General features: G+C 33.4%; 1 protein-coding gene across 7 annotated transcripts in view; it reads right to left on the reverse strand.

Moving 5' to 3' along the window:
- The window catches only part of wdr27 (WD repeat domain 27), a 33,327-nt gene extending 20,704 nt beyond the window's left edge, over positions 1 to 12,623 (reverse strand). For 2 of the 7 annotated variants that reach the window (XM_024297759.2, XM_024297762.2), the window contains exons 1-17: positions 12,297 to 12,618; positions 12,011 to 12,152; positions 11,592 to 11,716; positions 11,260 to 11,373; positions 11,105 to 11,156; positions 10,737 to 10,807; positions 10,517 to 10,652; positions 10,320 to 10,416; positions 9,011 to 9,102; positions 8,557 to 8,621; positions 8,322 to 8,434; positions 6,980 to 7,053; positions 4,071 to 4,140; positions 3,718 to 3,783; positions 3,525 to 3,628; positions 2,113 to 2,202; positions 1,329 to 1,450 (exon numbers count right to left, since the gene is read on the reverse strand). In XM_024297759.2, the coding sequence (XP_024153527.1) occupies positions 1,329 to 1,450; positions 2,113 to 2,202; positions 3,525 to 3,628; positions 3,718 to 3,783; positions 4,071 to 4,140; positions 6,980 to 7,053; positions 8,322 to 8,434; positions 8,557 to 8,621; positions 9,011 to 9,102; positions 10,320 to 10,416; positions 10,517 to 10,652; positions 10,737 to 10,807; positions 11,105 to 11,156; positions 11,260 to 11,373; positions 11,592 to 11,716; positions 12,011 to 12,152; positions 12,297 to 12,431 (1,668 nt within the window). In that variant the 5' untranslated portion in view covers positions 12,432 to 12,618. Of the gene's footprint in view, positions 1 to 1,328; positions 1,451 to 2,112; positions 2,203 to 3,524; positions 3,629 to 3,717; positions 3,784 to 4,070; positions 4,141 to 6,979; positions 7,054 to 8,321; positions 8,435 to 8,556; positions 8,622 to 9,010; positions 9,103 to 10,319; positions 10,417 to 10,516; positions 10,653 to 10,736; positions 10,808 to 11,104; positions 11,157 to 11,259; positions 11,374 to 11,591; positions 11,717 to 12,010; positions 12,153 to 12,296 lie in introns of all 7 variants that reach the window. The other 5 variants (XM_024297765.2, XM_024297760.2, XM_024297763.2 and 2 more) reach the window with 5 other exon arrangements.
- Positions 12,624 to 12,881: the final 258 nt, after the last annotated feature.

The following is a 12,881-nucleotide window of genomic DNA, read 5'->3' on the forward strand; positions in this document are numbered from 1 at the left end:
GTGACGTTAGTACGTTATACCGTGCTATAAAAAGGCAACAACATTTTTTTATCTAATTTCATTTTTCATTTTATCAGTACATTGTAATCTTTCAAAAAATAAATTAAATCCTTGTGCACACAGTAATTAGCAAAAACATTCCTATATCCTTCTTGAAAGTGTTAATGTCACTTTTCAATGTCACTTTCCCGTGTGTTGCTCAGATAGACACCTACTATAAGGTTTAAGTTCACAGTCAGGATCATTCCGCATTTGTAAAGTGATGCTTTCTTGTGAGTAACATGCAGGGCTCCATGAAGTAAGTTTGAGATTCACAGAGTATAAGTAAAAATGAGAAAACAGTTCCCTGCAGTGGAATCTAAATCCTGCAAAACACAATTAAGAAATGTAAAAACATTCTAGTCCTACTGTAGTGACTGCTTTTTCTTGTTAATGTAGTTGAACCACCAATAGTGATTTTCTTAATCAGAAACTAATATGAGAACTGATCTATAGTTTTTTTGACTGATACACATTTTTATAAAGGACATATTAGTTAAACTGTTTTGTAGCCTTTGTGTTATAAAATGTGGATAATTTCATACAGCTCCATAGCACCATCAGGATCTGTGGTTTACTTTAAGTTCAGCCTCTCCTGTTCTCTGCTGGAAGCCAACAATCTTTCTCATTCCTGACCACACACCTTGTAGATTACTCTGTTGGAGCAACAGATTTTCCTTTGCTACTCCCAGGTCACTAGTGATCAATTTCTTTCTTTTACTGCTGAAGCCCACCTCACATATCCTGATGTGTCTGCTAAACAGATCTTTGCCACACATTGACATTTGGTCACTGGCATCATTTCCGTTTATTCTGTCCCCTGCAGAGTAACTCCCGCTTTCTGTAATCACCTTTATTTCTTTTAGATGCAGCTTAGAAGTTGGTGTTAATATTTTGGTGAAAAAATCTGATTTTGATCTGCTTCATTTTACAGATTAGTTCAATTTTCTAGCTAGATCTTACACTATGTTCCCAAAATGGCAAATGCTGCTAACCTTGAGCACCAGGAAGCAGATCAGACAAAATCCTCCTTTAACAGCTTGATAGAAAGTGAAAAATGTGTAGAACACATGTCTGTAGTTACTCTGTTTTATTTCTAAACCAATGTGAGTTTGGAGACCCTCAGAATGAGGACATTTTTCCTATGTTAGGTAACCTAGACACATTCCCGTGTTTTCCGTTGTTAGAGCAGAACTGCTTCAAAGTAGAGCCCATTAACAGTGAGAGAAAAGATAAAGAACTCTTAAAATAATTTTCTAAATTAAAATAAAAAGGCACTGGACTTTTACCATGATAATAGCTGGTTCTGAGCTGCAGTGAGTCCACATTCTCAGAGACAGATCTTCTGATGCACTCAGCCAACACTGTCTGCCAAGGCTCCAGCTCACACTCCGAACAGGCTTGTCATGTCCTAAATGCAAATGCAGAAGTTCAATTCAATATAGAGTGTGTTAGTAACAGTTACTTTGATGGTGCTATATAAGAAAGACCAGTCTGACTGAGGAGAGACTCATTCTGACCCACAAATCACCTCAAAATCTTCCCTTTTATCTCTACTGCCCCCTTGTGGGCCGTTTGTTTCAGGCTCTGCAGCACATTTCAAATGAATGAAATTCTATTGGTTTAAAACTAAAAAGTTTAAAAGACATTGTGTCCTTTTAGTTATTCTTAAGATGTCATTGTTAAACAACACAATGACCTTTTTTTTATTCCGACTTATCATCAGATGCACTTTTATATTTCAGTTTCTTTCATGAAAAGCTAAGCTACCAGTTGTGTGGAAAAATGTGCCACTAGCAGCTTATGGATTTTAAAGTAAGTCAAACAGGACCAGAGAAAAAATTATACTAAATACAAATAAACATCATGTCCGTTCTTTGTACGTTCTGCTTACCTTACCTCAAAAAACAAAACAAAAAAACAAAAAAAACACATTTGTGAATAACTATATAAGCATATTTGAACTTTAAAAATAATGCGGTATTTATTTTTTTTTTCCAATAAAATACAATTAACTAAATAAAAGATTTTAGCACAGCAGAGGATTTAAAGATATGAAAACTGATGTGGTACCTAAATAGATCTTTGGTCTTCCAGTCATACAGGATTTGTAGATTAACACAGAATTGTCTTCAAGGCCACACAGGATTTGTTTTCCATCACCTAAAAAGAAAATGAAAAATGCAGATAAGTTAAAAAAAAAAAAATGTTGTGCAATATCATCAAAGCACGGTCAATCCTAGGGAAAAATGATCAATCTAAGGAATACAAAAATCAAATTTATTACACCTTTTTATTTTTAAATCAATCATACCTTTAATCAGTATTTTCTTTTTAGAAAAAAAATTAAGATGAATTATTATGTAACAATTCCTTATAATTCCAATTCCACAAAGCAGAATTTTCATCAATAAACTCTCACATGTTAAATCAAATTAAAATTTTCTTTTGTAGAAGTTTCTAAAATCGTAGTTTGAACAGAAACATCTGTTTGAGGACATGTAACACAGACAAACTCGTCTGTTTTTATGCTTTTACCTCTCACTTGTACAAGCAGGCTACCATCCTTCGTTTATTTTAAGGAAAGACTTAATACTAGTTTTGGTGCAGTGAAAAGCCAAAAATGAGTGTAGCAAGGATATAATAAATTAAAATAATGCATGATACAGTTTTTCATATATTTCAACTAAAAACTCTGTTGTTGCAGAAAGAAAATGTGAAATAGCATTTACCAAAGAGTTTGTCTTTCTAAGCAAGGATTAGTTGTAGCTTCATGTCTTCTGCAAAACTGATTAACTGATGGAAAACTGATGGAAGTTGCAAAAAAAAAACCTCAGTGAGGACATTTTACTGCCTAAAAACTACGAGTGGAAACCGCAGTTGGATAAGCGTGACCTTCTGCTTCTCAGGGAGCATGTCATGAGCTGTCACACCTCAGTGATCTGCTATAACTGCCTGTTCTCCAGAAAAATCTTAGAAAACCTCTCCAGCTCGCAGCCCATCAGTGCTTTCAGAAAATGAAATGTGAAACGGCATTATGAAAAACTGAGTCATAGATCAACCGTTGCAGAAAGTTTGCTAAGTTGTTTTGGCATAAGCTCAACTCAGATGGACAGAAGGAGGGTTTACATGTGTTCTGCATTCGGATGAGTCTATATTTCAGATTCCTTTGGGGAAAGAATTACTGTCAGGTCTGCAAATGAAAGAAGAGAGAGAGACATTCAGACTTTTACCTGCAAAATATCTGAAAGCCAAAATCTGTGATTGAAAATGCATTCCTAGTGTTGGCATGGGTGGCCTGTATATGCATGAGGGTAACATTAGTGGAGAGGTTTTTACACAGACAAGCCCTTTTATCAAGTAAAAATGTAACTCCTTGGAGCTAGGTATGTATTTTTTTTTTAAGAAAAGAACAGCTTAGCCTCCTTTTCAAGTCCCTAAAACGAAAAGTCTAAAGAAACATTTGGCTAAAGTCCCTGACTTACCTGAATATTGAAGACAGAGGATTTGATTGTTGAGAAGGCTAAGATCGGATCCAGGAATGGTTGGAGCTGCATCGTCTGCTGGGTAATCTGTGTGGAGAGACAGTCTAAATGACAAAAACATGCTCATCATTAATGTGACACAGAAACCTTCTAAACACAGCATTCTGCCAATAAAAACAAATGAAATGCTTACTCATTTTTGTTCTTTTTAGGGGAACATTTCTTCTGAGGATTTGTTTTTGGTGAAAACATAACCCTTCTGAAAAGAAGACAAGAGCAAATCAGAAAAATAAGCAAAAAATGTCCTACTTAAGAATTAGTTTAAAGTTTAAACAGAGAATGACAGAAATTAGTCCAAAGGAATTGCTGTTTGATGAATTGAAAACAGAGCAGAGTGTTGAGGGACTATAACGTCATAATACTGATGCTGCTTTTTATTATTTGCACATTTTGTTTATTTTAGAATCTGTTGTTCTGTCATTGATCAGTGTTCAGACCACCAAATGAGTCCCATTTTTTTAGCCAGAGGTTGCTCTATTAAAATACCTTGGGGCACTGGTGTATCCTGATGACTTCACTTTTGGGTGAAAAACAAGCGGCTGTTCCAGTACACTTCCTAAATAAAAGAAAAATACATCTACAGTAAATAATACATTAGTAAACAAAAGTACAAACAACAAAATGTATCCACTATAAATAACAAAAAAATGAAACAGAGTGTAGAAGAGTAGATGAAATAATAAAATAATTCAGAAGCCTAAACAAAAACCGCTGCTGTTCGCCATTTTCTATTTTAGAACCCAATTACTGGTTTTACTGAAAAAAAATGGTTTGTGGGTTAGAGAAATCAACAGTAAACTGTGGGACGGTTTATTCTGCACCATCTTTACTGTCAGTGCCTTTACTACATGGGAATGAGCTCACTCTTTCCACAACCATTAAAATGTGCAAGGCTTTCCAAAACCGTTTGCCTGTCAAACGCACGAACAAGATAATGTCATACACTCTCCGGGCAGAAATTTAGAACTTTTGTGATTTATTAGCTTGACTTAAATATTTTGAATCCAATCCAAACCCTCCAATATAGCAGCAAACAGCAAACAAATCTTCATTTCTTGTATAATTTCCTAGATATTCGTTTATCCACTCCGATGAATTTAGTGTTTTTAGTGTTTTTAATATGTTCATATTGTATTTTTGTTAACGATGAATATGTTATTGAAAATCAGACTTTCTGAGTATTTTTTCATTCTAATCGTGAATTACAGTATTTCTGATGTAGAAAGCTCCCTGCTCAGCTCTATTCTGATATATCCACTTGTAGTCCAAACTGACATCTGGCTCAAAATTGTAAAGCTGGATAACTCCAATAATGCTCACCATTTTTGTGTTAAACCGTATATGTTAGGTTGGGAGTGCAAGGGGCTGTACGTAAACAAAGAGTATGTAAACAGAGAGCTCTCAGCAAAGGGGATGGGTGCAGGGTTGCTCCATGCCAACGGTCCCATAACTTCAAGTCAAATTTCTAATGAACAGAAATTACAGATGATTTTGGCCAAAAATTAGTACAGTACAGCTGTAATACTGAAGTTTTGAGAAAGTCTAGCTGACACCTTATTTTTTCAATCATCAAAACACAGCTTGAGAAAATGAATTAATTCAAAAAGAGCCCCTTTCCTAATGCCATCTCTGAACAGAATGTACGGTGAGTGTTCAGAACATTTTTTGATTCAAAACAAACCAGATGAAAAAAAGAAATTACTTTTTAGGCTGAAGCTTTAATTGTCTGGCAACACAATTCTATTCTCAACAGCTCTATTGACCCCCTACTAATGTTTTACAGCTCTTTAGTTTTACAGTGCAGTAAAAACCTCGTAATTTACGCTGACTTTACATTAGAAACCATTTGAAGCACAGTAAGCACCTCAGACCAATTTCCAAGTTTAGTCATACCTGCATAAAATCACAGTGGTTTGCTGTGTGATTTTCTAATAGCTTAAAGCCAGACTTAGACAACAGCTAACGTAAACATGTTCTGAATGATTGAATGTTTCTGGTTACTTCAGTACATATCTAGAATCACTTGTGTCACTTTTAGATGTAGTTCAAATAAAGCTAAACTGACAGCATGCATGCAACAATAACAAAAACTGAAACAAAAAAGGAATAGATAAAATATCATACGCATTTAAAACACAGATTTTCTGCATTAAAAAACAAAAAAGGGACCTTAAATGCAGCAACTCTTCAAAAATTGTACCAAAAAAGATAAAATACTTGAAGCATTTAATCAAATACTACAAAATGAAGATACATCCTCAGTATATTGTTAAAATTCATCTTTAAGTTTTTTTTAACAAATATTTAGGACCAGTTGTTTTTGAACCAGAAAATAATAAAACAGACTAAACAAAATAAAAGCATGAGAGTAAGTTTGTCTTAAAGCAAGTGTAACAAAATATTTAAACTAGAAACTTACTAGACAAACATGCTTAGTGATATTTAGTGTTTTTAGAATGTAACTTTAATTTCCAGTGGATCAGTATTTCAAGTCAGTGGAATTTATGAAGAAAAATAAGACAAAGTTCTAAAAAATATGTATGTTTTCAGGGCGTTTACAATATTTTTAATTTGAATGTGTAAAAAGTTTTAAAATATTTATATTTTGCCAGGAATCCCATGTAATCTGTTCTGCCTTGTTGGTAAATCTTTCTTAAATATACAGCTGCTTGCATCGGGGAGCTTTTTGGTTTGTCTCAGATAAGTTAGTATCCATGTCAACGAGTTAATGGCAGACCATTACTATCATAAAAAAGCTAAGTGTTCTGGTCCATTTCATGATAATGTTTCATTGCTATATGACATCACAATCACATCCAGTCTGCACTCAGCTTTTTTGAAAGAGCTCCTTCAGACTGATGCCAGACTCACAATGGAAGAACATTTTCCTCTCCAGGAGACTTGGCGGTTTATGGTGTAATTTGTATACAATTCTGCTGCAGATATTTTTGGGAATGCAGGGATGCATAGAGGAGCGTGGTGGGTTAGCCCATAAATGCTTGTGGCTTTCTTCTTTTTTTGTTTGTTTTGCTATGAAGCAGCAGTCACACAGCACCCCTCAGCTCTGCAGCAGATCCCCTACATAGTCTGGCAATTCCTTTCACCCCAGCTGGGTGAAAGCTGAGGAGTCAAGAGAATTTTGGCTTTCTCAGCACTAACTCTGCAAGAGCAACATGTAACCCTTACTGTGCTGTCTGCTTCCTGCAGAATTGTTTCAAGCTGCAAGGCCCTAAAAGAAACACCAACAGGATCATTTATCTGATCCCAAAACTAAAAATATACAACAAGCTTTATGGAAATTCGTCAGTGTAAACCTGTCACACGCTTGTGGATACAATGCAGCTTTGATGTGGCGACCGTGAAGGATGGCTAAGTGCTGAGAGGAAGCTGCTGACCTTTCTTTTTGGGATTGCTGAGTCCCTTCATCTTTAGTTCGGCATTCAGAGAGGATTCGTGCAGCGGAGGAGAGCTGAGAGGAAGGGAGGAGGGAAAAGAGTTACTGGAATCGAAGGGGCACAGCATTTTCCACTGTTATGAATTATTACTCCCTCAATTATCAGTATCATAATAAGGTCGACTCATGAAAAACCAGATGGTAAGAATAGTTATAATGGGGTAAGTTAATATGGAAATGTCAGAGTTTGAGGACATTGCAGGCAGGAAGCCAATAGACAAATAAGCCGCACCTATTACAGATGCCAGTTGAGCATGTATACATTTATATATAAGAGTTGGAAAGTATGTGATCATAGTGTTTTTGCATTAGTTTCAGGAGAAACAGTGTCATACATTTTACAAAGGAATAAAGTCGCTGACAGACTTATTGCTTTCCTCAAAGTTTTCCGAGTCTAAAACATGCGTGTTCGATTGAGCGTACAAATGAGATTCAGTAAGTATGTGTCTGCAAGTACTAAACAAAAATAATATTGCTCTTAAAAACATCCTACCCAGGACTCATAAAAAAACTCTTGTTGTTGCCTCAGGTGGTGATTTTTTTTCATTGATTGATTGATTGATTTGGTTTATTTTAAGCATTATATGTAGACAATACAAGAAAAATAAATCACCAAGATGTATCAAACTCATAAGAGAAATAATGAAATGCATTGGTTAAAGAAATAAAACAAAGAAAAAACATGTAAGTCATATGATTTAATTATTTAAATAAAGTGACTATTAGCTAAAGTTTGATTTATTGCTTGACAATAAGTGGGAAAAAGCAAATTTATATAGTCCCACCCCTTCCATTTTATACTTTTGCATAGTTTTCATAATCTGGTTCTGAACACAACAATTCAAGTAACAAAATTGAGCGCTTGTTAATTATTGATTATTCTCATGATTTCAGTAAACAATAATATCATGTAACTGATATAAAATACTCAGTGATTATCATAAGAATACAATGAATCCAGAAAGCTACACATTCCAAATCAGTTTTTATATTAAAAAAAATCATAATTTTATTTTGTTTAACATTATGTTCACCACATTGATAAATTCTCTTTAATTGTCTGTAGTGTAGACTATAATATATTTGTTTCATCAGCAAATAATACTAGTTTTAAAAGTTTTGAAACATTGAATATATCATGTATGTAAATACTGAATAGCAGTGGGTGCAGAATTGATCCTTGTGGGACACCCCACAGTTATTAAATGTACATAAAATGTAATTTTATGATAAAAAGTATAAATTGTGATTTCTGAAATGCGTTTCTCGGAGTCCAAATGTACCTTGGAAACACAGAGAGGCCTTCATCTCCGCTCCCAATCTTCTTTAGATCATCAAGGCACATTTCCAGCAAGGCCACATGTGGGGTAAATAAGGAACTCACCAAAACAAGCACCTTTGTTAGGAGAAAATACATTTAAGAACAAATCAAGATTAGTTAAGTTTAATTAGTCCCTTCAATTCATTTTATATATATATATATATATACAGTAATTTACTAAAATTACATGTACTTACAGAGTTTTCAAATGTTGGAGATATGGACCAAGACCCTGCCATGTGGATGGTCAAGCTGGGAATTTCTGTAAAAATAAACAGTCAAATGTTTTCCCTTAAGTTCATGTCAGTTATTTTCAGAAAATGACAGAAAGTAGTTTATTGAACTTTAAATAAGTATCAATCTTTTGTTAAAAATACAAGACAGCTTTATATTTTGTTTTATTTTCCTTTTTAATGAAAATACAGTGTCTTCAATATTGGTTAAGTTGTAAAATGTGACAAATTGAGACCACTTTTTTATTTATTTAATCCGGAACAGCTGAAAATAAACTGTTATGAATGAAAAGTGATAGTAAAGCATAATCGTGTGGACTTTTCTGTACAATTGTGTCTTTTTATGGTTTGATGTCAACCAATATTTTAAAACAAAGTATTAAAAAACAAGAAAAAAAAGATTAATCATAATACCTACCTTTGAAATACAACACTGTTAAGAGCTCTGAGGTTGCCAGATTCACCACATATAGACCATCAGAGCTTCCAATACAAAACCAGCTGTTGTCTCTGTAGATGCCCACAAAGAAACATCATGTGAAATACATGGTTATCCCATTTTCCCCCCTTTTTGCAGAAGTAATCTGGGAGGAAAAAAAACCTCTAAAACCACATGCTAAAAAATGTCAACTTGTATGACTTAGTGGCAGGACATAAACACCTCAAGGCTACACATTTCATTCAAGTTTCCTTTAGCGTCTTGTAGTTTATACTGTGTAAACACTGAAGACTGGAAACTAAAGCCACAAAGAACACAGGGTTTTAACATTTTTACCCACCACCCCCTTGGAGCTGCCTGCTAAGCTTATGATATTCTCGACACTTAAACTTTAGTGCATCGTTATTTTCACGCTGCCCTTCTCCTGCAAAATGGGATGGGGCGATTACAGTCATTGCGTTTGGAATTTTAATGTGATAATTGCATCATTTGAGTGTTCCAAAGGACAGGTTTTTGTTTGTGGAAAAATCCGGCATGCTCATTTCTACAGTTGTTTGCAAATCAAATGTCCAGGTAAAAATTGTCATGTCCCTTAATGCTGACATGGATTTTAATAAATACATTAATTTGTGGAATAAGTTTATATCGCGAACACATTCATACACATATATAACAAATATACAAAGAAAAATGAATAACCTAACGGATATACACTTACTGGATTCAGATAAAGTAAATTATATATATATTTTTTTTTTTTTACTAGAGAAAAGATGGCAAGGAAACTGGAATTAATGTACTGTACAGAAGAATAATGGACTGACATCACATGTCATTTGTATTTTCCTCAAACTTAAAAACTGTTTGGTTATTAAGTATCCAATTTTTTTTAATAGTAAATATTCTGAAGTATCCAAAAGCGTTCTCAACTGGAGTCTCATGTGATTTTCTTTAGTTTCTTTACAAAATTTGGTCAGTTTTATACTAGAAAAAATAGCACATTTTTTACTGTTTTTACCATGTTACTCATCAAAAAAGCTGAGTAACAATTTTCTGTATTAAATGTGATATTTTATGAAGTAAGTAGAAGAAATTATTTAAAAAATAAAAATATCATTTGTATTATCTACTGTTGTATATTGTTCTGAAAGGATCAAAGTATATATTGATCCACTTTTAAGAGGTTTAAATTTTGTACATTTAGATGTTAGATACCTAAGAAAAAATATGGTCTTTAGAATGTAATTATAAACTCTACAGATATGACATATACAGCATATACACTTACATTTCCTCATTTGCAGTTTTGTTTCTCAAAGGGCAAAATAAAGCCAAAACAGGTTTAGAAGTTTCCACTTTATCCTCAGTTGAAGATTCACCAACCTCTGAAAAAGACATTGTACAATAAATGTTAAAGAAGGACTACCTAACAAAACATGTATGGCTCACAAAATGTCAATTTATCAACTTTATTCAAATTACAACCTTTGTGTTGCTGCCTGGCATTGCCTCCTTGATTACTAACATTTCTTTGTACTTTATATCTCTTTTCCAGTTTTTGAAGGTCCATTTTTGTTACTGGACTGAACTTGCGATTTTCACAGAGTGAATAGCAGAACACCTGAAAACAAACAGTTGTGTTAATAATGTGTATTGTTAACTATTAGAACTGAGTAGTTACTTACTATTCATGCAAGACACTGACCTGTCCATCAGCTGAACCAACAATTAAGAATCTTTCTGATTCCAAAAACAACACACTGAGCAGTGGGAACGCTAGAAACATGAGAATGAATCATTTCAGGTACTTTTATGAGGGAAAAAAAAACATCTTTACAACTGATTTTTGTTTAACTTGATATAAAAACCACACAGCTGGTTTATCATTGATAGTTGTTAATAAATGTGCATTCAAGAATTATTTGTAGAAATGTACTCAAAAGTAGTTTTCCGATTTTTATTACTCACTATTTCTATTTAATAGTCTGACCTGATGTTTTGCTAATCATAATGAGTGACAGCAATCAAAAATATATATTTTTTTATAAAAATAATAAAAAATAGATGTCATACCTGAAAGAACAAATGACTGGTATAAAACTGTCTCAGTTTTTAAATCCCAAACCTAAAAAAGAAAGCAAGGTTATCAAAAAACAAACAAACAAACGAACAAACAAAAAAAATAATAATATTTCTTTAATTTAAAGTAAAATACAATTGGAAAATACTTTAAAAGTACGGTCCTCAGATGTACTGATGAGTATGTTTTCATTCCAGGGACAAAACTCTGCTGCTGTTAGAGGCCCAAGGTGGCCAGTCAATACGGACAGTGTTTCTTGTGTCTAATATAGAAAAAAATAGAAAATACATAAATAAACTAAATATAGTTTAGTTTACATGGAAACAATTTAATTAACAAATATTTGTGACTATGTACATCCCCTTAATGTTAGAAATAAAGCCAGATAAGAAACAGAGTGTGGGAAAAGATTTGAAACATTCAAATTAACATTTCACTAATATAGTATTCACACAAACAGAAGAATAAAAAATTACTTACCTTCGAGCTAAGAATATATACAACTGCTTCTGAGCATGCAGCCACGCGTTCATCACAGAAACAGAATGACAGATTGATCATTTTTCCCAGTAAAGTTCCAATAACCATTCCAGTGGCCACCTCATCTGTAAAAAAACAGTGTTGAAAGTTAACACAAGTAATTTCCCAGACTGAATGTGATGGTTACTCTCCACTAGATGGCACACTTGTTCAAATTTTCAACCGCATGGCTTCAAAGTAAACTTTATTTTCTTTTTAATAAATGTGTAAAATCAAATGGCATCATTAAAGTCTTGCAGGACATATACAAAGTAAAATGTAAGTGAGAGGTTTTTTTTATTATTATTATCAGTATTATTTTTTTTTATTTATTTCCAAAATTATTGCTTTAAGAATACACAAATACACACATAATTTACCATTCTGTGTTTGTTTCTGGCACTTTTCAATATCCCAGACAATGATATAATCAGCAGATGCAGAACAGAGCAAAACAGAGCTCATTACTTTCCCAAAAGCCATGGCACTGACATCACCGTGGTGGCCTGTAAGCAGAAGTGGCTGGGAACAAACAAAATGTTGTTAACTTAACAAACATTTTCATACATTTTAGCTCAATGCAAATGTGTCCATCACAAAATTATTCAAAATAGTTTGTTAATGTTCAACAGCAAGATATTGTTTAAATAAGAACCAATAACAAACCTTTTGTTGCAAGTCCATAATATTGTAAACCAGTAAGTCCTTGCCATGATGGGGTATGCCAAAAAATAATGGGCAACAAGCGAGCTGCTGATGCGACAGTCTGTCACAGGTCAGGCCAATTTTTTCTCTAATCATTTCTGTCGTTCCCGTGAGGTTACATTACAAACTCCATGTAGCAGCGATAAAATAAACAAATAAGAAACAGAATAATAAAGTAGGATCCGATAAAGAGACAACTTCCAAAGAGGCGCAAGGCTCAAGTCCACAATGCACGAGGCAATACTTAGGGTGTTGCTAGGATACCAAGAGGATTTTCACAACATCAGATGTTAGCTGCTTCGAACCATTGACTGTAAAAATACTTTCTTATACAGTCAATGCTTCGAACATATCTGCATGGATTTATTTTATTTTGTCTGTTTTTGATTTATATATATATATATATATATATATATATATATATATATATATATATATATATATATATATATATATATATATATATATATATTATTTAAAGCATTAATCTGTTGTAATTGCATTGTACTGGCGAATATTTATTTGACATAATATGTAAACATCTGT

The sequence above is a fragment of the Oryzias melastigma genome, linkage group LG15 (assembly GCF_002922805.2).
Source record: "Oryzias melastigma strain HK-1 linkage group LG15, ASM292280v2, whole genome shotgun sequence".
NCBI lineage: Eukaryota > Metazoa > Chordata > Actinopteri > Beloniformes > Adrianichthyidae > Oryzias > Oryzias melastigma.